Here is a 27,957-nt window from a genome sequence, read left to right as displayed (position 1 = left end):
GCAAAGTTTGCAGCTCAGATGCTTCAGTGCTTCACTGGTGGTAGTGCAGGATGCTACCCAAGATAAGAACTGAACCCCTGGGCCTCACTCTGTGGAACTTTGTCCAGCGTAGTTACCTTGGGAGGCAAAACATGGTGGGTTTGTGCTGGGAGCTCACTGGACAGTAGATAAACGCAGGGCTCAGTGAAGGAGGATGGAGGGGAGACAGAAATAACTTGGCCTACATATTTTATTTTTAGAACTCTCTCTTGCCAAAGGCCTGTAATAAACCCCGAGCCAATTTCTATTTGGCCTTTCCAACATTCCAAACAGATACTAAATCCAGACCACTAGGTATAAACATGCATGTGGAGTGTATTCAAGATCTTGCATAGATACTGGGCTGGCACAATAACTCTTTTTAAGTTGCCAGTAAATATGAATCCTCGCGGTGGTACTGCGAAGATGTTCGTTTGCCGCGCTGCACAAGTCCTGCAGTTGATCAGCTCTTTCATGGAGCGTCTATGGACAAGGCTGTGATCAGGCGACCTGTCATTTAGACAGCAATAAAATACCTTTCAGCCTGGGGAACAGTGGTGTAGCGTGGGGGGTGCAGGGGGGGCCGGCTGCACCGGGCACAACATCTGGGGGTTAGGGTTAGGGGGCGCAAATCCACGGGTTAGGGGACGCAAATCCATGCAATTACTTGCCTTGCCCCGGGTGCTGACAACGCACGCTACGCCACTGCTGGGGAAGGTTGTCACCAGCTGAACTGAGTGCCTGCTTCATCTGCTGTCCGGGTACTAATTATTGATGAGCAATTTCAAGGCACCATTGCTCCCCCTCTTTACCTTTAAACTGGACTGGATTGGCCAGCCCTTCTGGATTGGCCAGCCCTTCAAACCAAGAACTGTAAAGTAGGACAAAAGGCCATAGAGGCTGACATTTCAGTGACACAATAGGTCCTTCACCAGCAGAGATCAGCTGGGCTGAGTGGAGGGATGCCTTTGTATCATCCAAACCACGTCCAGGATTGCTCTGCCCAAACTTCTGGGAAACCACAGCAACTAAACTGGCACGAAACTGATACAGATCTGTAGTGTAGGTAGGCCTGCTTTTGCTGATCACATTGATTTTGGGAAAAAAATGCTGATCACCCTCTAAAGATCCTGCTCAGAACTGATTTTGCAGGCTTACTGCTTTCAGACGTTCATTTTCTCTCTCACACATGCATGCACAAATAAATCGTTAGAGTTTTCAGTACAGGCTTCTGCGCCTGCTAGATTTCCAAACTCACAGCTCAGTGTGTTACCGCATAAAATTTGATAGTATCTTAACGCTCATGAGAAAATGGCTTGTTTAGAAATTTTAGATGTTTGAAGATGCACTGGTGGTAACAGAATCGCCTGCAATTGCATTGTATCCGATTTTCTTGTTATTTTGTGCTTCATCAGCTTTGAAAGGCCAGAAAGCAAACATTCCCGCTGGCAAATTTTGAAACCTGCATGCAGCTATGTTACAACATGTATCATCTTGGCTGTTGTGCTCATCTTCATATATTTAATAGGGCTTCACTCATGTTTAACACAAAGTTCTGCCTGCTGTGATCTCCTTTCAAATTGACCGTGCCTATGCAGATGGCACAAGTGCTGACTGTTTTTAGAAGTAATCTTTTACCGTGATTGCTACTCCTAGCACTTGTTTACATGGCCAGTTATTCTGAGAGATGAATCCAGCTCACTTCGATTGCAAAGCAAGGGCAATATCAGAGTTCGGGGATGGTTGTATGTGTAAAACAGAGCTCCGGATCATTGTGAGCACTCCTGATTCTGGTTGTGAAAAATGAGAGGAATTCGGGATTCAGTGACCTGTTAATGACTTGGCGTTGGATGAAACCTGGAACCATTTACCCAAATGGTCCAGATGTTGTTGGGTTACAACTCCCATCATCCACTGACCATGCGGATTGGAATGGGGAGTCCAACTAAACATCTGGAGAATCTCAGGTTCCCTTTCCCTGCCCTACATGAACTGAAATGCAACACTCCTACAAAACACGAGCACCTCCAACTTTTGTGAGGCAGTTCTCCAACCCCAAAAATAGGTATGGAAAGTCATATACGAGGGGGAAAGATGTACGTTAGTGAAAGTTAGAGATTGTGTTCAAAGTGGTGCTAAGGAGATTGTTCTGTTGGCCCAAGTGTCTCTGCTTGCCCAGTGGAATAATCTCCCCTCTCCTCATAAGAATAGCTGCATCAGGCCAGTGGCCCATCTAGCCCAGCATCCTGTTCTCACAGTAGCCAACCAGATGCCTGTCGGAAACCAGCAAAGCAGAACATAAGCACAACGGCCCTCTCCCTTCCTGTGATTTCCAGAAACTGGTATCTGGAAGCATTGCTGCCTCCAACTGGGGAAACAGAGCAGAGCCATCATGGCTACTTGCTATGAAAGCCCTTTCCTCCTCCACGAATTTGTCTAATCCTTTTTAAAAACTAAAATATACTCAGAGTCGAGAGTGGATTTCATGCTCTTTATTCAGCTCATAGTGGTGAGGAGGAATGGAAGTTCCCCCAGAATATCTGCTTTATAGACATTATTTACACAATGGGCCCCACGTGAATGGCTAATTCTGGGATTCTCCTGTAGGCCAATCAGGTAGCGGATTCACTTCCACCTGGAGCTGGATTGGGTGGCTCTTGTGGACCAATCAGACTGCTGCATTCTGAATCCTATTGCTCTAGGACCAATCAGACTGCTGCATTCTGAATCCTATTGTTCTAGGACCAATCAGACTGCTGCATTCTGAATCCTATTGTTCTAGGACCAATCAGACTGCTGCATTTTGGATCCTATTCAACTCAGGACATAACAAAAACCATCCAAGTTGATGGTCATCACTGCCTCTTGTAAGAGCGAATTTCATAGCATGACTGTGTGCTGGGCGAAGAAGTACTTTTAAAAATCTGCCGTAACTCTTTCAACGTGGATGTCTACGAGTTCTAGTGTTTTGAGAGAGGGAGCAAACCTTTTTCTCCATCTACTTTCTCCACGCCAGGCGTAATTTCATACAATCATGTCACCTCTTCCTTGCCTTTTCTCTAAACTGAAAAGTCACGATCGCTGCAGCCTTTCTTCCTAGGGGAGTAATCCCATCCCTCTGATGCCCTCCTTCCGCTGCCATGCAGGGTTCTCCCAACCCTCTGGAACAGATTTGGGGAGGGTGTTTAGGGCACGTGCAGGGCTAGGAGAGGGACAAGTCCCTTTGGAAAACAGGGGTCATTCCGCTTCCTCTCACCTGTTGAAATATTCAGTTGAATATGACCCAGTGTGTGTATAAACGCCTTGTATTCAGGAACGAAGCTTGCAAAACTGCGAATATCAAGACAAAGTTGCAAACAAAAATGTATATGTTAGGAGAAATGCACACAAAACTGCACTCAGAGTTTTGTTTGGACTTTTTCTTTTATAATGGAAAGTTATGCGGAAATGGGTCAAACTAAAGGATAGAAAAATTAGAAAAGGAAAGAAACCAAAACGGTCAGATTCATTCATCTCCGTACACACAGTGTGTGCCAGTAATTGCGCGAGAAAAAGGTCGTTTCTGTTATCCTGGCTAGTGGATAGGAATTTACACACCCAGCCACTTTAGCACCTCATTAGAAATCTCAGGAAACGAAAGAGTTGCAACATTTGGCAGGGCAGCTGATCAGTTTACCAAATGACCACAAGCAAACGGTGGCAAGTTACCACTTTGTCATTCTGTATCTGGTCATTAATAGGCCATTGATGACCTCCTGCATCCCTCCAGGGCAAACCAGGGGGTGGGGTTAGAACCCCCAGGGACTCGTTGGCCACGTAGACAATGCATGTTTTAATACAACAAGCCCTGAACAGAACTGTGATACAGTTTGCTGCAGTTTTCCATGGAAACAAGCTACCTTTCTCCAGCCTTCTCCTAGTTGTTGTTGTTCTCCTCCTTCCTCCTCGTTTGCTTGCTCGCTTGCTCACTTCTAACCCTTCCTTGACCTGACTCTATCTGTCCTCCCAGATCCAGAATCTAAAGAGAGAGATGTAACCCGCCGCTTTTCCCTAGCTTCCTCCATCAGCACCACAACTAACACATCTGCTCTAACCAAAGGTACAGTCCCATTAACACTTCGCCGCCTTCCTTCCTCTGCCGGCGTCGGTGCAAATGTGGCGGCGCTTGGAAACCCTTGCAAGCCTGAACCTGTGGTGTGCTCTGCAAGGCAGAATAGAAAGGGTCAGGTGCACGACCCCCTCCAAACATTGCGCGCTATGGAGTTGCACCACCAGGATGTGAAGCAAGTCAGAACGGTTCAGTGTCTCGGTGCAAACAGACAGGCATAATTTCAAAGCCTGCCTGGTGCAGAAATGCACACTCAACTGTGCTTCTGAGAAAAGGGCTATCGTCTCACCTGGACTGAGCTCTTTGGGGGGGAGGAACCCCTTTTCTGGTTTGGAGCAGAAAGTGAATGTGAACACTGCTGATTGGTCAGCTTTTGTGTCAATCATGAAGTGACCCTCCTTTCAGAATAGGGCTTTGCTCAGCACTGATTGGCTGTCTCCTGAGTCCCTATGCCAACTTATAACTGTGTTTCAAAGGGGGTGGGTGGGAGATTAATGATAATGATAATAATAATAGAGAAGGGGGGCGAAGGTTATGTTCTTTTGCTTCTCACTATGGAATGCTTTTTGGTTATTGCAGCATGCTTTTTGGTTATTGCAGATGTTATTTTGGGATGGATTTCCATAAAGTTATTTCAAGACAGAAAAGTTATTTCAGTGAAATCAACACTGAACAAACCTGAGTAGATAAAAATAATATTACGGTGGGGAAATGTAACATTTGTCAACTTGAGTTCTTTTCAAAACCATAGTAGACACCCTTGCTGGGTTGTTGCCTATGGTCAGAGAGAATGATTTGTAATCATGCTCAGATAGGTGTGTATAGTTTTCACGTTAACACAAACTCATCTCTGTGGGCATCATATATGCATTAGGAGTGGTAATACAAGTCCATTATTGGGGGGGCGGGGGCTCTCTGCTTTCCTTCAGAATCACAGTTATTTAAAAAAGCAAGGTTTTTGGTGCTTTTGTTGCAAATCACAAGTATGTTCCCCCCCACCTCTCGACAAGCTGACTTTAAAAAACATTAGGATTGTGTTGTAGGCTAAGATAAGCTAACCATTGCCCTCTGCTGCAAATCCTGTTCTTTTCCATGCCAAGAGAGCCAGGTGAACCTCTAACTATATTTCGATTCTTGTTATCTGCAAACTCCACACAGGTCCCCTTGTTCCTGCAGTTAAAGTCAAGAGGCATGAAATTAAAAGCGATCCAACTCCTCTGGGTTTCGAAGGTACTTGATGCATGGACCATTTTGGTGACAGTCCCTTGATTATCCTTCATGGAATGCCTATACTTTCATCATCACCGGCATATGACATACAAGAGAGTTTGTAAGGACTCTCGAGTCAGCATTTTCTGGTTTCGGAATTAATCATCCTTTCCTGTATGCATATGTCTGACTTGCCTGCCAAGTTCCAGTTAGGGCATATTGGAGGCTGAAACGAAGAGAATGAGAAAGCCAACTCGACACACTCTCTTCCCTCTCAGACACGCAATGCTTCCGATGGCTATTGGGATATTTAATAATAATAAAAATAAAAAATTATTTATACCCTGCCCATCTGACTGGGTTTCCCCAGCCACTCTGGGCGGCTTGAATATTAAAATGATTCATCCAGTATTAAAAGCTCCCCTAAACAGGGCTGCCTTCAGATGTTTCCCACGAACCACAGGATTGCAGGGTTAAACCACTGTTTTCCATTTCCCTTCTTATGCAGATTGAGTGCGGAAGCTCAAGAGACCCAGATGTGCATTTGATTTTAAAACTGGCCCCTTTCTGTACTATATATTCACAACGGTCCCAATCCTGCTAAACGGTACTCATAGCATCATTGGTGAAAACAACAGCTGTGGGCTTGGCGCAATCCATTTACGACTGTGGCCATTTCTTCATTGCTGCATCAGTTTCTTCTGTTCCATTATTTCTCTCTTGAAAGCATGTCCCGCAATTGTCTCGTGAGTTTGCTGTTGGTCGTGTTTAGATGGTTCTTGTGTCCTTTGCTGCATGCCGGTGTAAGCTAGACCTCTTTTTCACCTCAACCTTCTTTCCTTTATTAAACGGCTCTAAAATGAGCATCACTCTGGTATCAACGGTACTCTGCATGCACCCTCCATCACGTAACATCGATGAATGGTCTCCTCGTATACTTGGCCTACCCCTTTTATGCCAGGGGAGGCAAAAGCAGTGGGCACGCTTCTTTCAGCACATGCCATGTAGGTAATTAATCCAGACCTGAGATGAGGAATCTGGACTACCATTCCCAGGATCAAAGGTTCCATACCCCTATCTAGGTCAAACAGGGTTAGAGTTTTCTGTTCCCTTAGGAAAGAGGGGTGGGGTTCTCCCATTGCATTGGGCTAATGTCATGGGCAGCCAGGCTCCCACTGTGATGTTTTAGGCAAATCTGGGGCGCCCTATTTTCTTTCTGGATCATGTCCTCTGTTAGCATGGTGAGCTGGCCATAAAAGAAGGGCTAGTTACTTTGGGATTCCCAAAGTTGCAGAAATCCATCCGATTGCACCACCATTGGCATATACTTAGGGCAAAGGCAGGCACATAATATTATGAATGGTGGAGGTAGCTTATAAGTGCTGTTACTGCCATCTAAACCCAGGCATATTTGTTTCTGTCCTGTGGCAAGCTCTGAAGAGACCTGTCTGAACCAGGGAAAAGCTGGGTGTGGTGAGCTCTGACTGGTTAGCGCCAATGATACCATCAACACCCACTGCAGCAGTCTTGCAAGCGATGTTTAAATGCTTGCAATTTTGGTTTTAATTAGGCAATGAATGAATATATCAATGAGCAGATACACATGCAAATTAAAAATGCAAATTAAAAGGTTTGCAGGCTTATCTGATGCACAGCTGGTTCTCCTTGCCGTGATTTGCCAATCCGGTTTGTTGGATTTGCCAATCCGGTTTGTTCCTGCAGCACAAGTTGCAAAATCAGGTTAACACCGTAAGTGAAGAACCTGGCAGGAAGTTGCCTTACAGTGAGTCAGACCATTGGTCCACGTAGCTCAGTAATGTCTACACAGACTGGCAGTGGCTCTTCAAGTTTTCAGGCAGGGGTCTCTTTCTGAATCCTACCTGGAGATGCCAGGGACCGTCTGCCCCTCAGCTATGGCCCATCCTTGTGGTGCTCATCCTTCGAACGCTGCATCCGCCTTCATCCTCAGCAGCAAAATCCTGCGTATGTCTAGTCAGAGTAAATGTGTATGAGTGCAGGCCTTGACAGGAGAGCTGGTCCCAATTTCAGGTTAATCCAAAGGGAGAATCTTGCATACGTAGCGTCAATCGCATTACTAGCAAGGAAAATCTTCTGGGTGGGGTTGCATGTTTGGCCTGACATTTCTGAGATCACAACTAGCACCCAAACAAACACCCTACTTCCTGTCACAGATGCCTTTGAATGCAACCTCTTGGCTCAAGCTAAATGCAGCGCTGTTCGCTCTACAAGGCCAGTCCCTAGATCTGCTTCACAGACAGGTAAATAGGAATCAAAATGTGTTTTGAGATGCAATGCCTGTGCTGCTCAGAGCGTATCTGAAGACAAAGGGCACTACTAGTATGTACTGTGGGTTTTTCCTGTGCACATGAATGGGAGCCTGTTGCTAAATGAATGGGAGCTTACACGGTCTAGTGTGATGCCCAAGCATTTCACTGAGGCTTCCTGATGTGTTGTGCCTGAAATGTGTTTTTTTTTTTTAATTAAAAAAATTACTTGCTTCCAGCTGAGAGTGGGATTCTTTGCACCATCCTCATTAGTTTTATTTTGCTTCTGCTTATCCTTTGTTCACCCTTGTACCTCCCTCTTTCTGCTCCCTTTCCCCCCTTATTGTTGGCATCCGTCTGTCTTGAGAGAAAATGGGGGTGAAATCTACACACATCTCAGTATAGGTTGTAAATCGCATCACCCCCTCCATACCCAGCTGATCACTGCATCCCACAGGACAGAGCACTTTGCAGGTATCATCCTATCATGAAGTGCGCTTATTACATTGTCAGAATTGAGCCATTAGTGTGGCTTCACCTACCCTGTGGAACTACCCACCGCTGCATATCAGACAGGCACCTTATCTGATGTCTCCCTAGCACCTGCAGAAAATGCTCATCTTTCATCAAGCCTCGTAAAATCTCTGCCTCATGTTTCTTTCTTGGATAGAGGTTGATTTTATGCATGCGCTGCTATCATTAAACATTGTTTTTCTATATGCAGTTGTTTTAACTGGTTTTTAATATATGTAACTGTTTTATATACAGCAGGCCCAAAACTTGTACGCTGTTTACTTACATGATATCAGCCTTGTGCACTTCATAGAAAAATAAAGAAATAAACAGAAAGAGGACGGGAGGCTGGGGGAAAACCCATCAGAGGGGGCTATGCCTGATAAGCGAGGTGGAGGATTTTAATACTCTTTCTGCAACAGGAAAACCCAGTGTGGAAAGAGCTTCTTAAGCCCTCTGCCTTGCTTACTGGCCTCTAGGAAGGTTGTGTGAGGCTTAGTGTGCCTTCGGACAGATAAGGATGGTTGCACAAATGTGTGAATGATTTGGGGGTGGGGTGGGGTGGGGTCTTCCTGACTTTGTGCAGTTTTGCCTTTGTGAGCGGACCCCCAGAACATAACCCCAGGGTGAGTTTCGGGCCTACTGTATGTTATTGCAAATTGCTTTCAGGTGCCTTATAGGAAGCAATTTATAAATGATGTTTAATGATGCTGATGTCTTCTTCAGAGGAGGGAGCCATACAGTGAAGGCTGGTCCTCCTTCTTTTTTACAACTAGTCCAGAGTGTGACCCTGGCTTTCAGTTTCATCCTCTGTAGCGTCAGTGTTGCCAATCTTTCACAATATGGCACCCAGTGCTAGGTCAACATTTGGTGCCCCCAAATGGATCTTCTCCCACTATGGATATTCTAAATTTTGCACCCCCTCAGCTTGGCACCCACACTGCCTTAAATCTGATGCTGGTGTTGCTACTGAAGAACTCTGCAGGGAGGAGGGTGGAAGCAAAATTAGAATTACGAGGCTCTGCCTATCATGGGCTCTGGCTCCACCTACTGGTGGGCTCCCTGCTTTCCACCCCATCAGCCACCATAGGTTACTTATGTTCCTCTGTAAGACAGTATGCTCCTCATGATGCTAGCTAAATTATCATGAAAAAGAACTTTCATGATTTGCTCTGCTGGAAAAATGTAAATCCACAGGGCTGGGTCTTACCAAGCTTGGAAACCAGCATATAATTTGATCCTGAAACGTTGTGAGACAGATTTTAGAGATGTATGTTGAAATGCAGATTTTGAAGGCAAGTTCCAACTTGCTTTTTAGGTGGGGTGTTGTTGTTTTGAACTAAATTGTTTTAAGCATCTGCACCACTCCAGTCAGTTCCACAACTTAGCTTTGCTTCTCCGAGGGCCAAATTTCACACGCTGCTCCTGTCAGGATTGGGAGGGGTGAGGTAGAAATCGGGTTCAGTGCTCATTTAAGGGCAAAATTATCTAAGTCATACATTCCCCCCAAAAATGCATGAACCGAAACGCAATACATGAGCCTCTGAATTCGCACTTCTCCGAACTTCACAGCACAGTTCTTCAGCTAAATAAAGTATATACTAGGGTAAAATGTGTGTAAAATGCATATAATAGTGAAAAGAACATACAAAAATATTAGTGAGTTTTTTAAAAAGTGTGTATATTAGGAGGGATTGGCACTAAAATGCTGAACGATATCCATGATGGCTTTAAATAAAATGTCACCAATTGATATGGAAATGTGCAGTCCTGGTCTGGCAGTTGGTGGTTCCCTATGCCATAGTCCTTATTTGTCAGGATCAGATGAGATTTTAACTGGGAGCTTCTTGAGGCCAGTGAGTGGAAGCAATAATGCTGAATGCCCAGCCCTCACCACCGTGCTTCACTTCCAATAACCCTTTGCATCCACTTGGCCTCCCTTGCAGGTTAGTTTTGAAGCTGTGCTGATGCTCCAAGCGAGCTTCTTGGAGGAAGGGATGTGATGCAGATGCAATAAATTAACCTCTTTGAGTGGGTCTCCTCCGGTAGAGAGCTGCTCATTTCTTTTTTAAAAGGCTGGATTTTCATGCTGTGCAGTGCCATCAATATTCTGTCTAAAGTATGCCAGCTGCTGATGCCAAACGCTCTCCTTCTTTGCAAAGGTTGGCCCAGCAGGCAGATGCCGTCGCTTGATACGTTTGAGGATTTTGAAGCCATCCCATCCAGCGCTGAGGAACTCTCCAACTCTTCGGATATGGAGGAAGAAAGCCAGCCTAACAACGTAGGTAACACCTTCCAGAGCTTCGTAATGCTCTCGTTAAGCTTAGCTCAAGCTGGGCGTAAATGCAGCAGGAAATGCAGTTTTGCATTTCCCCAAACTATGGGAATGTTTCAGAACAAGACAAGGGACAGTCTCCAAGTAGCCCTTTGTAAACATCCTATCAGTGCAAGGATTCCTGATTGCACAAGGAAACATTTACCCCCCTCTCCTCCCTTGGCGCCCCCTTAAATCTGTTCTAGAGATTCCCCCAACCAATTAGAGCAGGCATAGGCAACCTTGGCCCTCCAGCTGTTTTGGGACTACAACTCCCATGATCCCTAACTAACAGGACCAATTGTCAGGGACGATGGGAATTGTAGTCCCAAAACATCTGGAGGGCCAAGGTTGCCTAAGCTGGATATAGAGATTTAGGGAGGGTATGGGGCACTTGAGGGGTGGGGGAATTCCTGTCCTGCAAACAGAAATCCTTATAACAATGGGACATGTTAGTTGAATTCCACCCATGGCATTGGGTTGGGTGGGTTCTAAGGGTACCCACCCAACTTGTGCAGTTGCATCAACTTGTGCAGTTTTCTTAAATCCTCCCTATAGTTGTTGTTGTTGTTTCTCAGGCTGGGCAATAGGTGAGGAGATAACGTGGGTTCTGTCTATCTAATTACTTTGATTTATAACTTATTCCACATTGAGGGATCAGCGTGCGGACCAGCTTTGCATGTTCTGCAGCTGCACCACACAGGTGGAGAAATACTAAAGTTAGCATTCAGCACCCTCAGGTCCTCTGATTCTTGTTAGTTAAAAACCCACAATGTTTCTAATCTACAAGGCCTAGGTCAGCTTTTTCTGACCTGATGCCCTCCAGATGCTTTAGACTACAATTCCTGTCAGCCCCAGCCAACATGGCCCAGTTCTTATACAGTGTCTGCCACCCAGCAACAACCTTTTTGCCTAACAAAGCACTGGCCACACTCTGTTGGACAAAGCTCCCTCGCTTTTGTTTGTGCCACTGTATCTGGTTTTAATCTGGTTTTGGAAAGAAAAAGAAAGAAAGAAAGAAAGAAAAGAAAGAAAGAAAGAAAGATCATGATGGTTTGATATTTTGCTTTGACCACTTTGTGTTTCTAGGAAAGCAGTTCAGGGTTTTAAAAAATAAATTGGTAAGATTTCAAAGATGAACTTTACAGTTCAGTCCTGCATTTAGAGGTAAACCCCACCCAATGCAGTGGGGCTTCTCTCCGAGCAATTATAAATAGGGTTGCATGTGGGCTTTTAATGTGAAAAAGACTACAGACGTGCTTGTTAAAAACAGTGAAAGCAAATGCTTTTGTGTTGCCCAGTCCTTTGCATGATTCCTTTTGCAGAGCTCTGCACACCCCATACCTTTAAAACACATTTAGAGCACACACATCCCCCCCCACAAAGAACCAGAGGAAATGTAGTTTACCCCTCATGTAACTACAATTCACAGCACCCCCAACTGCAGTTCTCAGGAGTCTTCGGAGAGATGGGCTTTAAATGTATGGTGTGTGCACAGAACATTAGGAAAATTAGAGTGTTTGAAAACCACAGCAAGTGCTCCTTTTCTGGATACATTTGTCACTCTGAATGTCTGAAAGGCATCCCTTGGGCCTTGTAGTAGACTATATTCCTGTCTTATCCCTGCCCATAATCTTTCCTTCTGCAATAACATCACGTACCACCTTGTTTCATTTGTTTTAGGGATCCAACCTTTACCGGGTAGAAGGCAGTTTTGACACTTGTTTCCCAGATTCCCTCACTCTAGAGGATGGAGATTTAGTGCAGTTTATACAGGAAGGCGAAGATGGACAATGGTAAGTATAGCTGCCAGAGAGAAAGGCTATAGTGGTACCATTTTCCAGCTGTTAGTTGAGTTTCGAAACAAACCCTGATAAACAACAGCTAGAAGAGAATAGGGTGTGTCAAATTTTCTGCAGATTCCATTAGTCCACAAGCTAGGTTTGCTTTTATTATTATTATATGCTGCAGAGATAAATTTATGTTGTGGGAGTTCAGAAATATACCCATAAAGCTTAGGGGAAGACTCTCCTCCCTTCCTCCCAACATGTGTTGAAAGCAATCTTTCTCAGTCCAGCATCCTCAAGCTGTTTTGGACCACAATTTCCATCAGTTGATGAATTTCCGTGAGGGCTTTTTTTAAAAAAAATAAAAAAGAATAAACTTCCGCAAACTGAAACGGAAAGGTGGAGATCTGAACTTATGATCGGAAGAGCGAAAAACTGAGAAGTTGAAATGGACAGATTCATCCATTCCTAGTGCCTGCATAGAGTTCCCCAGGACACCCCTTGCCTCTGCTCTCAACAAGCAAATCAGTCAAAATGAAACATCGTTCTCTTAGGTGAAACAGCTTTTCCATGTGGGAAAAGCACAGGATTTGAATGAAAGAGATGGGAGCATTGTGGAAAAGGCTGTACAGTGGAACCTTGGTTCTCGAACGGCTTAGTTGATGAACAAATCGGCTCCTGAACGCTGAAAACCCGGAAGTAAGTGTTCCGGTTTTTGAATGTTTTTTGGAAGCATAATGTCCAATGTGGCTGTCAGCCATTGTTTCTGGGGTGCCTGCACCATGCCTTGGTTTACAAACATTTCTGGAGTCGAACAAACTTCCGGAACAGATTAAGTTCAAGAACCAAGGTTCCCTTTTCCCCAGATGATGATGATGATGATGATGATGATAATTTGTTATTTCTACCTCGCCCATCTGGCTGGGTTTCCTCAGAGGACTCAAGATACACAAATTCCTCCAGAAACAAACTGGTGAAGGAAGAACAATTAGGAAAATGGGGGTGGGGGAGACCTTCCTTTTATGTTCTTAACAGGTTTTTTTAAAAAAAATAAAATGATGATTTAAAAATTTATTGTAAACCCTTTGGAGGTTTTACTACAATCAAGGGGTATATATATTTAGTTTAATAAATGTCAAGGATAATTTCTTTCCTCCCCCAACCCCACAAACTGGCTCTTTGCAAAAGCAGACAGGTGGGTTTCACAATGCCGATTTGAAACCAAAGGCATGCCTCCAAGCAGTACAATGCAAAGCCAGGTCAGTGTTGTGAGAATAAACATGTACTGCGCTGCTATGCAACATCACCCTGTTGCAGTACACCTGTTTGTGTACATCGCCACATCTCCTTCATAGGTCTGTAAGGCCCTACAGTGCTACACCTCCCCTAGAAGCGAGCAGCCATTTTCCATGGGTGTTCAGCCATTGCATGAATTGCATCATCAGATAGCATCCAAGGGAAGAAAAACAGTTGAGTGTGCATGTACTCCCAGTTGCAACCCATTTCCTGCCTTTGCCCAGGACAGATGCATTTGAGCTTAGCTCCCGGATAGCTTGTGTTTTGTGTCCGTGGCCCTTGGGTTTTCAACCTAGCGGGAGGAGAAATGGAAGCAGGAGGGTATTTCACACTTTTTAGTTTTAGGTGTACACAGGGCACACTTCTGAATATTACGTGCGTGTATAATAAAAACCGTGTAGAGACATGTAGCAGATTTGAGTTGACTAATATATGTGTTAGCCTGTTGTAGTTTTAAAATATATGGATAGCGTTTTTGGAGATCTAAGCAGGCTATAGTTCCATGCTGAATATATACCGGTACTTGGTAGCAAACTGTCTCACACATTTGCTGCCGCACGGTGTGTAAAATGGGCCATGGACTTTTACAGTTCTTTCCACCAACTGGTTATACTGGCAGGACAGTTTTATTAGTGGCGCCCGACCTGTGGAACGCCCTCCCATCAGATGTCAAAGAGATAAAGAATTACCTGACATTCAGAAGACATCTTAAGGCAGCCCTGTTCAGGGAAGTTTTTAATATGTAATGCTGTATTGTTTTTAACACTGATTGGGAGCCGCCCAGAGTGGCTGGGGAAACTCAGCCAGATGGGCGGGGTATAAATAATAAATTATTATTATTATTATTATTATTATTATTATTAGGGGGTGAGGGGTGCTGAGCCATAAATCTTCTCACCTTGCTTTCTCCACCTCTCTCCTTTGTTGACAAACCGACCACTGGGGACATGCGGAGGAATCTAACATAGTACTAAGTCTCCCATTCAACTGTCACAAATAAATATCTCCTTGGCGCAAGATAACATTGTCCCCCTCCCCTCTATCAGCACACCCTTTAAAACTAGGGGTTTCCCCTACCCTCTGCAGCATGTTTGGCAAGGGCACGAGGTCCACTTGGGGAAGAACGGAAAATCCATTTGCAAAAATGGAAGTCCTTGCGCTAATGAGATGTGGAGGTTGAATACCACCCACTGGGGAACAGGTAACATATCTCAGAGTGCTGGATATGGCAAAAGGGTGTCTGGAAGTTGATCCCCTACCCCTGGGGTCCTCAACATGGCACCTCCCTTTGTGCTTACCAAGCCTCACTCCAATTTTATTTAGAATTGAGGGGTTTGGGCTTTTTCTTTCTGGTTGAGTATGGAGTTGCGGCGAGTGTTGCTTGCTTCCCCCTCCATAAATAAAAAAGAAATAGTATATGCACAAGCCCTCCGACTATTTTCATGGAGAAGTCTTGACAGGGGGTTGTGAACCAAACAGCAAAATGTCACAATTGGGGGTATATTTTCGAATGCATGGGACGCAGGTGGCGCTATGGGTTAAACCACAGAGCCTAGGACTTGCCGATCAGAAGGTTGACAGTTTGAATCCCCGTGACGGTGTGAGCTGTCGTTGCTCGGTCCCTGCTCCTGCCTGTTGGCTATTTGCAGTATGGTAGCGCTGCAGAGAGCTTGCTGGGGAGACCATGCATTAAAGAGAAAGGGACTCAAAATAACTTAAGCAAGGTTTTAATTACAAAAAACAAAAACTCCATTTACACTAAATACATCAACAAACCAGACCCAACCACCAACCCAACCCCCAGGGTAATGGGAGAGCTAGGTGCTGCTCCTTATATACTACATGCAAATGCTGACACACCTTAATCAATGCAACTCAGCAGCACCTGCTATGTTTCACAGCTGTAAAGCTGGGTCTCGTTATTTTGCTCTGGCCCTTGCTCTGGCCCCTTAAAGACATACACATTGGGTGGAACAATGATGAACCTTTACATTTAAAGAAACCATTCAACACTGCCCACCTAGCAGTTCGAAAGCACGTCAAAGTGCAAGTAGATAAATAGGTACCGCTCCGGTGGGAAGGTAAACAGCGTTTCCGTGCACTGCTCTGGTTCGCCAGAAGCAACTTAGTCATGCTGGCCACATGACCCGGAAGCTGTATGCCGGCTCCCTCGGCCAGTAAAGCGAGATGAGCGCCGCAACCCCAGAGTCGGCCACGACTGGACCTAATGGTCAGGGGTCCCCTTTACCTTCCAAATGATTGAAAAATGACTGATCAGATTTGCCCTGTTTTTGTCCTCCAACGCCCCTCTGTAACAAGCTTCTTTGTCCAAATCCGGGGATATTCTAGGAATTTCTTTGGAGGCTACAGCAGTAGCGGCATTACTGAGGGAAAAAAGATGGTGATTCTATGTATTTCCTTTGAACGTTCAGGTTAGTGAAGAAGTTGGTTTCTGAGAAGACGGAGTGGGTCCCTTCCAGTCTGTTGCAGCCGGCAGATGGCGACACCAGCAACATCCGCAATATCAGCAACGCAGGTAACCAACATTTCGCAGTGTTTTGAAAGCTGTGTGCTGTTCACTTTCTTAACAATCACTGCTATTAACTCTTAACATTATTGTGCAGTAGGAAATTGCAGGAGACCTTTGAGAGCTCTGTTTCTTAGCTAGGAAAGAGATCTGTAGTCTTATGGTTTTGTTTGTTCAGGCATGCCCAAACTTGGCCCTCCAGCTGTTTTGGGACTACAATTCCCATCATCCCTGACCACGAGTCCTGTTAGCTAGGGATGATGGGAGTTGTAGTCCCAAAACAGCTGGAGGGACAAGTTTGGCCATTACTGTATTTGTTTGTTTGTTTGTTTGTTTGTTTATTGGATTTCTTACCCACGCTTTACCATAAAGTCCCAAGACGGGTTACAGCAATATAAAAGTAAATCAGCTAAATCAGAAAAATTGAGCGGATGCTAAAAATAAATCCCAGGTTATTTTATGCATAGAAAGCTAACTAAATAAATATGATAAAAGAAAAAGAAAAAAGCAACCAACAACAACAATCAGGTGTCAAAAGCAGGATAAAAAACTGTGTCTTCGGCATATGCAGTGAAAGCGATGAAGATGCTAGACACACCTCTTTGGAGAGGAAATTCCACAGCTTAGAGCAGGCATCAGCAAACTTTTAAAGCAGGGGGCCGGTCCACTGTCCCTCAGACCTTGTCTGGGGGGAGGAATGAACAAATTCCTATGCCCTACAAATAACCCAGAGATGCATTTTAAATAAAAGTGCACATTCTACTCATGTAAAAACATGCTGATTCCTGGACCGGGCTGAATTTAGAAGGCGATTCGGCCGGATCCGGCCCCTGGGCCTTAGTTTGCCTACCCATGACTTAGACTTAGAGGCTGCTTCAGAGAATGCCTTTTCCCAAGCCACCACCACTTGAACTTCTGAGGGCAGTGGCAATACCAAGAGGGAAATAGGTAAAGGGACCCCTGACCATTAGGTCTAGTCGTGGCTAACTCTGGGGTTGCGGCGCTCATCTCGCTTTATTGGCCGAGGGAGCCGGCATACAGCTTCCGGGTCACGTGACCAGCAGGACTAAGCCGCTTCTGGCGAATCAGAGCAGTGCACGGAAACGCCGTTTACCTTCCCGCCAGAGCTGTACCTATTTATCTACTTGCACTTTGACATGCTTTCAAACTGCTAGGTGGGAGGAGCTGGGACTGAGCAACGGGAGCTCACCCCGTTGCGGGGATTCGAACCGCCGACCTTCTGATCGGCAAGTCCTAGGCTCTGTGGTTTAACCCACAGTGCCACCCATGTCCCAAGAGGGAAATAGGTAAAGGTAAAGGTACCCCTGCCCGTACGGGCCAGTCTTGACAGACTCTGTGCGCCCATCTCACTCAAGAGGCCGGGGGCCAGCGCTGTCTGGAGACACTTCCGGGTCACGTGGCCAGCGTGACATCGCTGCTCTGGCGAGCCAGAGCCGCACACGGAAACGCCGTTTACCTTCCCGCCGGTAAGCGGTCCCTATTTATCTACTTGCACCCGGAGGTGCTTTCGAACTGCTAGGTTGGCAGGCGCTGGGACCGAGCAGCGGGAGCGCACACCGCCGCAGGGATTTGAACCGCCGACCTTTCGATCGGCAAGTCCTAGGCGCTGAGGCTTTAACCAGAGATGTTAATCAGAAAATGCAGAATCTAGAACTTAGATTCAGCTGCAGATGAGGTCTGAGATGGTTGCAGTGGCCTTATCTTTCATGAAACTTGGGATCCATTTGGTGGGTGGAAAATCATTATGCGAATATACCATACCCAGCATCTCTACAAGAGAGTTCCTCATTACCAATAGAGATGCGTTCCTCTTTCAGATGTCTACGGTGGTACCTGTAGCACAGCAGCCACAAATTCAGAAATGAAGGAGAGCGAGCTGACGAGAAGCTTAACAGCTGAACAGAAAGCTGGGAGTTGAACACACATTGACACATTTCCTCAGGACTCCATCTTCTTCTCTACTTACTGGTGGACGCTGGACCAAATCGCCTTTCCCACAAGCTCTGAACTTAAGAATTCTGTGAAATTTCATCAGCATGGAACATATTTTTAAAAAATTAAAAAAAAAAAACCAGTAACTCGCTAATCTAGGAAATATGGAGGATAATGGAAACTTCAGAGGTATCTTAGAACTTGACAAATGAATCGACAGTATGCTTTTTTATACTGCATTTTTGGAACCATTGAAAAGGGTGTTGCCTAAATTAGGCTGACAGCATTGAAGGCCTTCAGCTTTGTGGCTATGCTGGTTAAATACTGGATTATTTAAAGAAAGGTCTGCAGATTCCACAGGTGATATTCTGTTGCAGATGCCATCTCAAATTCCTCCATCCATTCAGATCAGCTGCTCAGCCTCTCCTCAACCGCAGGCTTGATTTCCTCAAGACAATCATGGTCGGCAAGAACAACAGAAATAGGTTGCGTGAAGAAAGTACCATTCCTGAACCTGAGCCAACTAGGACGCCTTTGCACAACAGCAAAGGATGCGACCTGCTTTGGGATACGATCTTCTGTCCACAGAATGTTTTGAGTGGTGGCTGGGAAAAGATGGGCATCTTGGGACGAGTTAGGCAAAAGCAAGGAACGGTGACTGTGAAGGCAGTTATGGGGTTTGTCTGTCGTTTCAAGAGGGTGCCTTTGTTTCCCCCAGTTTGTGATTGAGGGAACATATCCTCTGCATTTGGTGCTGACAATTCTGTCTGATGCTGCCGTTCAGGGCTCCACACTTCATTTTGGAACATTGTCATATATGCTGGGCTCTTGAATAGTATACATTCCTCCCCCCCCCCAAAAAAAATTAATCCTTCCCCCATGTGATGTCCTCTACTTGTTTAGGTGCTTGCAAATGGACCTACGGCTGACGAGAACGTGTGGTCATCTTAAAGGTCTGTTGCCCTGTTGCCATGCCATCTTATTTTGAGGAAGACTGTACCATCCCTCTGCTGCAATGGACAATGTCACAATTTCCCCCCTCCCTCCACTTTCTAATCCCTGAAACAGAAGGCACTTTCAGAAATATATAAAGGTGTTTTTGCATGAAGGCATATTGATGGTGATTGGGAAGCGTAGGTCCCACAAAGCTGCTATAGTAGTGTGATGTTTGAAATGAATTTTGGTCTAGGAATAGGGCTACTTGATGGATGCTGTGTGTAAGGCTGGTAAACTGAGAAAAATCCATATAAAGTCACCTCCACTTGGCATCTGGTCAGTTCCCCATGCAGCTGCACCACATGATCAGTTATCTCTGGCAGTGGCGTAGCGTGGGGGGGGCAGGGGGGGGGCCGGTCGCACCGGGCGCAACATCTGGGGGTTAGGGTTAGGGGTAGGGTTAGGGGGCGCAAATCCAGGGTTAGGGGGCGCAAATTACTTGCCTTGCCCCGAGTGCTGACAACCCACGCTACGCCGCTGATCTCTGGCAATGGTGCAAAGCAGGGTTGGGGCAGGCATGTGGTTCTTGTGTTGTTGGACTCCAACTCCCATCACCCTGAACCAGTGTGCGCAGCGATTGATGGGACTTGTAATCCAACAATATCTGTAGGGCCACGTGTTACCCATTGCTGGTGCAAAGGGTGCTGGGTTGCAACTCTCAGACTGCATGCTGCTTGACTGACCCACCCATCAACTGCTTGTGCAGTTGGGCTGGCTCTGGCTTTGCTGTGGGGGAGCAGCCCAGAATTTATGTGAGCGTTACACAGGCAGGAGGGCTTTGCAGAAAGGCTTCTTTGCGTTGCAGTACTGTGACTGAAATTTTAGGCCATTTCCACAGAAAATTCCTCAGCAAAATAATTCCAGTTTAAAGTGTCTGTTCTGCTCCCACTTCTGAGCAATTTTCAGTATGCAGATTGAATATCTGATATGCAGCCCTCAACCGGTGGAAGTGGTACACTCCAGCACACAGTTTTTTAAAAATCAGAAACAAAGATGGAGGAGCAAATTAGCCTCCTGCTGGTGAAAGCTGGCATGGCTTTGGATAATGCAATTCGGCCACCTTTGGATTTCCTTGCATATAAACACAAGCCTAAAGATGACACAGTTAAGAGCTGGTTTCCACATGTAGCAGCAGCAGTGAATGCCCTAAAAGCTTGCCATGATGCCCACATTCTCATGGCGAGAGCAGCCTGCAAACAACTGGAGTTACACAGATATCCAGCTGCGTGCCATTGCTGTGATTGCAATAGCCTGTTTTTCGGAGGCTGCAACAGCAGGACTTGCATGCAGACAGGTATATGTGTTGCTTCCGGTTCACATGGCACTTCACCCATGCAGATGTGAGCTCACGAATGATTTGTGTAGCAAAGTCAGTCAAACGGCCATATTTAATAAAGTAGTGCTCCTGCAAAATTGCAGTCACTGATTGGGAGATGTTTATGGTCATCAACATATCGCAGCCCCAAACTCCTAGAAATTCCATTGAGGTGTCTTCTGATTTCTGACCCTTTAGTTGAAAACATTATTTGCCCCCACCATATTTTCCCTCTCAGCTGAAGGAGTCTCAGAATATGAAGCTTGAAGTGGAGACAGGTTTTCAAAAATGCAAGAAAGCTACCAACTTCTGCGTATTTTCTACAATGCTCCATAAAGCCATATTACATGATTAATTGCACATCATAGCAGCGGTTCATACTCCTGATCCCCCTTGCTGTCAGGGGACATATGCATACAAATTTGGTGCCCCAATTGCTTTAAAAAGAAACTTCCCATAAATTGCTCCCTCTTCCCTACATAAAGGAAAGTGTGTGTGTTTGTACTGGGGGTGATATGGGGACATCTGGTGTCCAGATCTGATGTTAAGGATGGGTTTAGACTAAATCAGAGTTGTGTTTCATTGGGATTCTAATACATACATACAGACATAGGTGCCAATAGAATTTCAACAGGGTCTTCAAACAGTTCTATGCTGTTGCTTCTTATCCCTGCCCCTCCTCTATGAAGTGCAGCCATTTCATTTGCAGCTGGGATTCTCCATGCACAGCCAAACAAACTATAGACAATCTTTCTTTCTGAACACCGTAAGCTACTATATATTACGCCAAGTGTGTGTGTGTGTGAGTACTTTATTTTGCAAATAAATTATAAGTCCTTTTCTGTTTTTATAATGTACGAGAATAATACTGGGATGTATTGAAAAGGGGGAAATATCTACCCACAGAGAGAGATCTGTGTGCAAAAGCAGGCTTTTGTACACACAGCCAATGCCACCCACATCATTCTCATTATCTGAGTCTCAGTGAATGGGTTAGGTAGAACTTTTCATGTGTCATTGTTGCACACAGCTAGCTGCCCATGACTCGATCTGGATTGCGACCTGGAACTTTATGGTTTGGGCTCATTATTATCATTTTTTAAAGAAAACGATCAGAATTTTTTTATATTAAAAAATCATGTTCTAGGTGGCCCATGCTAAGATTTGCCATATGTGCTGCCGATAAATGCTTGGGGAGGGACATAAGCAGCCCACAGTTCCTATACCACTTGCAACATCAACCTTGGTGGTTTGCCAGCAATACAAGGAATTTGTATCACTACAAATGCTAAATGTCAGATTAACATAATCAAAACAATTAACACTTAGCACAAGATACCTTTTCCAGTTTTATTGAGGGTGTGTATGGAATAGGCACAGAAGCCTTTTCCAAAGCAAGGAAAATATGTTACATCACTCTTGCTAGGGCACTTCCAGTCTAAAGATATTATGTGCATTACCCCAGGGAGTCTACGTAAAAATGAAAAATAATATTAAATACGGTTAGGGGAAAATATGCACGTTTGATTTTTACTTTTGAAGTAGCATGGAGAAAATGATACAATATGTCGATTGATTAAAACCAACATACTTACATGCATTGGTTTTAATCAGTCTACTCTGAGTATGATTTAGTTGGATATTGCCTAATCTACTTTTGGAAAAGACAAGTTTGTGGAATGTGGGTTTGACAGACTCCTAAAGCAATGGTTCTTGGACTTTCTAGTAGCTTCAGGAAGCCTTTAATTTACCAGCTAAAATGCAATGGGGAGGCATGTTTGAAAGCAGGGGTAGGGGACATGTGGCCCTCTGTTGCTAGACTACAACTCCCATCATTCCCTGACCACTTCTGCCGGGGCGGATGAGAATTAGAGTTCAACATCAACTGGATGGCCACAAGTTTCCCACCCTTATTCCAAAAGATTCTCCTGGGAGATGTTCTAGGCCACACACTCGTGGAGTCATAGAATTGTAGAGTTGGAAGGGACCACAAGAGTCATGTAATCCAATCCCCACCAATGCAGGAATCCTTTGCCCATTGTGGGCCTCGAACCCGCGATCCTGAGATTAGGAGTCTCATGCTCTACCAAGTGAGCTATCCTGTTGCGTCTCACCATCATCCTGCACAAACTGGGTCTGGAGCCTTGACCACACCACTTTCCAGTAAATGCACATTGCTCTGAACAGGGTCTGCTGACAAACATTTGCCATAATTGATGTTCTGACCAAGAAAGAAGAACCCCACAGTTCCTCAAAACACAATCCGATAACCACTGCTCCAAGAAATGGATCCTCAGAAACGGCATTCCCGTGTGTTTCTCTAGGAAAGGCAAGCAGAAGTAGGAAGGAATGTCTCTACTGGGTTTCTCAAGAGTCCAAAAAACAACGAGACCCCAAATCTCTTAATGTCTTTACACCAGTTGTATGGTGCAGAACCACTCAACAAGAGGGTCAAAAACACTGGGAGATGTGGGGTTGAGGTAGCTGCCCCCATCATCACACCTCTCACTAAGCATAAGATTTGTGTCTTTCATTTCGAACTGATTCAGGGCATTAAACACACACACATACACACACACACACAGCATTTCCTTAGGTATACCTAAGAACTGTGAAAGACATCTGGAAGCTTGAACAATCTCATGAGTTGGTTTAAGATTGTGGTGTTTCAAATAATCCTCTGCTGTATTTCGTACAGCAGCCAGAGATATTGTACTGGAACCGCTGCTAAAAAAACAAAAAACTTTCTTCTGCAATTGCTACTTGGTCTGAGACGTGTAAGTTACCCCTTTTCCACATTGAGGGTAATGATGTTATTTGTAGTTTGTGGTTGCTGGAAGAGAGGCCGGTGGCGAATCACAGAAAGTGCTCCTCTCTCTTTCCTACTTTCTTGTATCAGGACCGAATGTATGAATGTACTACAGAATATGTATGTTTGTGTGTGAAGCTGGACTTTCTGTAAATAGACCATTATGAACTGTGTAAAACCAACCCTTTGTTTGAACTTTATAAGAATTATAAATACTGTATTACAAAATTGCCTGCAAAACGGGTTTTTCAGCCTTATTCTGATTATTACTTGTTTTTAAATGTGTAACAATAAGGAGTGCAAGTTTGCACATGAGACTAGACAGGACATTAACAGTGTAGGTGCAATTTTTGGTTATTTAAATTGCAGGTGGGAAAGCCTTAGCAATCTTTGGAGTATGGGAGTCAGATTGGGATAGGAAGTTTAACACTTTCATGGTCATGATTCTGACAAAATCTCCTCTCTGAAGCTGCTATTTGCCTTTTAATGGAAGCCCTGTTGGCATCAATGCATGTGCAGAAGCAGCTGAATTGCAACCCGCACGTGCGCAGACGCGGCGCTGCGGGTTGCGAACGTGCCTCCTGCACGGATCACGTTCGCAGCTTCCACTGTATTAAAATCGCCAGGACACTAGAAGATCGCAGAGCAACATGGATATCTTAGGAACTAGGGTAACAGAGAGATGGCGCAAATATAAAGCACCCGTACAATAAAAAAGAAACACCAGCACAGAACTTGATAATATGGAGACAACTTACAAGTTCTGGTCAACTCATCTGAAAAGGGATAGTGGAGAGCTGCAAAAGGTTTAGAAAGGGGGATCCAAAATGGCCAAAAGGTTTAGCAACTCCCGGGTAATAAAAGGACATTGGGGTCTTTTTAGTTTCAGGCTGGGGGGAAGGCAAGTAAGAGGGAACATGACAGAGGTATAAAATTATGCTTTGTGTTGAGAAAATGGACAGGGAGAGATCCCACCTTGCCAAAAATACTAGAAATCTGGGCTGTCCGGAGAAGCTGAAAGTTGGAAGATTCAGGACAGACAAAATTAATAACTATTTGCATGCATTCATTTACACATGCAAGAGGTTATTTATTGTTGTTGTTGTTGTTGATGATGATGATTTATTAAATTTGTATACCGCCATTCATCCATAGATCTCAGGGCATTTCACAACATAAAATACAATATAAAAACACAAAATACATGATAAAAACAAGAACAAAAAACACAAACCAATAAACCTCTCTCCTCCCCACCCCTGAACCCATTTAAAAGGGGTCTGTGATGTTAATCAGCCAAGGCCTAGTTGAAGAGGATTGTTTTCCCCTGGTGCCTAAAGGTGTATAATGAATGCGCCAGCCGAACCTCCTTGGGAGAGCATTCCACAAGTGGGGAGCCACTGCAGAATATAGTTAAAACTATGGGATTTGCTTCCGCAAGGTGCAGTGATGGCCGCTAACTTGGATGGCTTTAACAGAGGATTAGACAAATCCATGGGGAATAATATCTGTAATCCACTCTGGCTATGCTCTGCCTCTACAGTTGGAGGCAATAGGTCTCTGAATACTAGTTACTGGAAATCACAAACAGTAAGAGCTGTTGTTGCACCCAGACATGAGCATAGCCAGGATTTTTGTTAGGGAGGGGAGACCGTTTTTGGGGGGGGGCAGAACCTCAGTTAGCTATGAATTTTTATTGATTTGGGGGAGGGCAGCTGCCTTTCTCTGCTCCGCCCCCTTGATGTTGCTACTTACTATATGTGCCAGATTTACTGTAAGGAACAGGCTACAAAAGCAGGAGAATTAAGGTTGCTTCCAGATGACCAGTGTGTTGAGCATTCACTGTGTTTTTCGCTCTATAAGACGCACCAGACCACAAAATGCACCTAGTTTTTGGAGGAGGAAAACAAGAAAAAAAATATTCTGCATCTCAGAAGCCAGAACAGCAAGAGGGATCGCTGCACAGTGAAAGCAGCAATCCCTCTTGCTGTTCTGGCTTCTGGGATAGCTGCGCACACACATTTCCCCTTACTTTTTAGGAGGGAAAAAGTGAGTCTTATAGAGCAAAAAATACGGTATCCCTTTTCGTTTGCACAAAATTTGCAGGGAAGTTATACAACACCTGCTGTTTATTGAGCACATATTCCGATTTGTTGGGGGGCAAGGAGTGTTAAACGAAGTTGTGTTAAGTAGTTGTTATCCCACACTTTAAAATGCATTGTCCCATCACTTTCCTTTCTGTCATGTTTGGGGTAGAGGCAGGTTTGTTCCAGTAGGGTGAACCCCAGCTGCAAAATAGCAACAGCCTGGAAGTGTGGATTTCTAATAATAATAATAATAATAATTTATTATTTATACCCTGCCCATCTGGCTGGGCTCCTCCAGCCACTCTGGGTGGCTTCCAAAAAAATATTAAAATACTGTAATACATCAAACATTAAAAGCTTCCCTAAACAGGCCGCCTTCAGATGTCTTCTAAAAGTCTCGTAGTTTTATGAATGTCGGTAATACAAAACTTTGTCCACTAGGGGGCTACAGAGTTCTTAGGAAATATCTTCTCTTTGGCAGCAGGAGGGCTTAAATAAGAAATCTGTTTCTACCTCTCAAAATGCCCTTTGCCTCCTGTGCTAAATTCTGGCAAAGAGAGATTTCTGGACTACAAGCAAGGTAGCTGGTTGTGGCAGTTGTACTGCAACTTGTCTCTCTTTTTTAAACAACAAGAACAAGAACAACAACAACAACAATCTTTCATTTCTTTTCCAATTTCTGAAAATCCCTGCCTTCCGGGACTTCTGGGTATAGAAGAAAAACAGGTCAGTATGATTCCAGTCTGAAAACTCATAAACTCTTTAAAGGGGCATTAAAATGGAGAAAGAGACTGATAATAACTTGAAGCGAGATACTTATGAACCGCATCACATATTCTCCAATTGCCGCTATTTACCAGATATAAGGGAAGGGGGAGAAATTTGATTCAATTTACATTCAAAGGTGAACTTATCAAATCTACATTTTCTGAAGCCATATGTCAGTCATCTTTCAAAATTCGCACTTTTTCTAATTTTGCAATATAGTTCTTCAGCTAAGCAATGTTTCCAGAAATGCTTATCTGAGCAAAGTGAGCACCTTAATGCATATATTGGTGAAAACATCACACAAAAATGCATTGTATTCGGGGAAATTGCTTACAAAAATGTGTACATTTGTCAAAACTGTTTTTTATTCAGAGGAATTCACACTAAAACGTTGAAGAATTTTCCTCTGATTTTTTTTAATTGCAGATTGCTGCAGAAGCAGCGGCGTAGCGTGGGTTGTCAGCACCCGGGGCAAGGCAAGTAATTTGCGCCCCCTAACCCGGGGCAGGTGGCGCTGTGGGTTAAAGCCTCAGCGCCTAGGGCTTGCCGATCGAAAGGTCGGCGGTTCGAATCCCTGCGGCGGGGTGCGCTCCCGCTGCTCGGTCCCAGCGCCTGCCAACCTAGCAGTTCGAAAGCACCTCCGGGTGCAAGTAGATAAATAGGGACCGCTTACCAGCGGCGTTTCCGTGTGCGGCTCTGGCTCTGGCTCTGGCCAGAGCAGCGATGTCACGCTGGCCACGTGACCCGGAAGTGTCTCCGGACAGCGCTGGCCCCTGGCCTCTTAAGTGAGATGGGCGCACAACCCCAGAGTCTGTCAAGACTGGCCCGTACGGGCAGGGGTACCTTTACCTTTTAACCCGGGGCAAGGCAAGTAATTTGCGCCCCTAACCCCTAACCTGCCACCGCTGCCAGCTTCTTCTTGCTGCTGCCTGGGCTGGGGTATTTACGGTAAGGTAGCCACGACGGCGGCGGTGGGTCCATGTCAGGTGATCTGAGGCGAGTTGCCGCTGGCGCTGCCGCCCAAACGACGCCGCTTGCCTGGAGGAGGAGGAGGGCAGAGAGGCGAGGAAAATGCGACATGGCCCAGCAGCTGCAGCGGCAGCAGCGGGGCTGTGAGGAGGGGCTGCCTGGCGCGCCCTCCGTGGCCCTGACGCGCGGGGACCGCAATGAGCGCTGAGAGCCGCTGCCTGCCGGACGCCTTCAGCCCGGACGCGCGCACAGCTCGTCGGTTCCACGAGACATGGGACTCTGCTACAGCCTGCGCCCGAGGCTCTTCGGCGACTCCGGAGGCGGCGAGCGCGCCCCCCCCCAGATGTTGCGCCCGGTGCGGCCGGCCCCCCTGCACCCCCCACGCTACGTCACTGTGCAGAAGTGTAGAGAAGCAAATTTAAAACTGCAAAAATAAGAAACTAAGAGAACTTTAAATTGACACCATTTGTCCCTATTTTTTTCTTTTGGGGAGATCTTGCTAAAACTTGTCCGCACGAATGTGTGCACACCAGAGTTGTTCAGTTTTTAAGTCCCCTTCTTTGGGTCTCTAGAAATCACATCTCCAGGGAAGGGGAAGATGAGCTGTGGCTCCAGTGCACATGCAAGGGAACCAGGGATTGGGATCCTCTGGCTCACGTGCCAGAAGTGGCCCATGGATGTCCCTCCTCTGCATACCAGCCTGGCTTGGAAACAGCCTGCATTTTTATAGCAGAAGTACACATATAAAGAAAGATGCCTGCATGATCAGGCCAAAGATGCATTAACTCGCATCCAGTTCCCCTCATTTGCTAGCCAGATGCCTCCAGGGAGATCAAAAACAGAGCAAGGTGGCAAAGTGTGTTGAGCATGCTGGCATTCAGTGGCATCCTCTGAACCTTGAGGTTGCTGTTGTTAGCATCTGTCTGTCTCAGGAGACAATGGAGGAGTGTGCCTTCAGGGGCAAAGTCAAACTGCTGGAGAGTTACAGCGCCTGCTGTGGCTG

General features: G+C 45.3%; 1 protein-coding gene and 1 long non-coding RNA gene across 12 annotated transcripts in view; one reads left to right on the top strand and one right to left on the bottom strand.

Moving 5' to 3' along the window:
- MCF2L2 (MCF.2 cell line derived transforming sequence-like 2) overlaps positions 1-19,326 on the top strand; it is a 218,911-nt gene extending 199,585 nt beyond the window's left edge. For 7 of the 11 annotated variants that reach the window (XM_079977629.1, XM_079977635.1, XM_079977626.1 and 4 more), the window contains 7 exons: positions 4,028-4,117; positions 5,285-5,356; positions 7,528-7,614; positions 10,296-10,414; positions 12,131-12,243; positions 15,963-16,066; positions 17,896-19,326. In XM_079977629.1, the coding sequence (XP_079833755.1) occupies positions 4,028-4,117; positions 5,285-5,356; positions 7,528-7,614; positions 10,296-10,414; positions 12,131-12,243; positions 15,963-16,066; positions 17,896-17,996 (686 nt within the window). In that variant the 3' untranslated portion in view covers positions 17,997-19,326. The remainder of the gene's footprint in view (positions 1-4,027; positions 4,118-5,284; positions 5,357-7,527; positions 7,615-10,295; positions 10,415-12,130; positions 12,244-15,962; positions 16,067-17,895) is intronic. The other 4 variants (XM_079977636.1, XM_079977632.1, XM_079977627.1 and 1 more) reach the window with 4 other exon arrangements.
- LOC307217233 overlaps positions 7,840-27,957 on the bottom strand; it is a 37,246-nt gene continuing 17,128 nt past the window's right edge. The window contains exon 2 of the long non-coding RNA XR_013839467.1: positions 7,840-10,406. This is a non-coding gene — a long non-coding RNA (uncharacterized lncRNA). The remainder of the gene's footprint in view (positions 10,407-27,957) is intronic.

Source organism: Podarcis cretensis (genome assembly GCF_951804945.1).
Source record: "Podarcis cretensis genome assembly, chromosome: 5".
Classification (NCBI taxonomy): Eukaryota; Metazoa; Chordata; class Lepidosauria; order Squamata; family Lacertidae; genus Podarcis; species Podarcis cretensis.
Note: the sequence above shows the minus strand (reverse complement) of the source record. Positions and strands in the feature narration are given on the sequence as shown.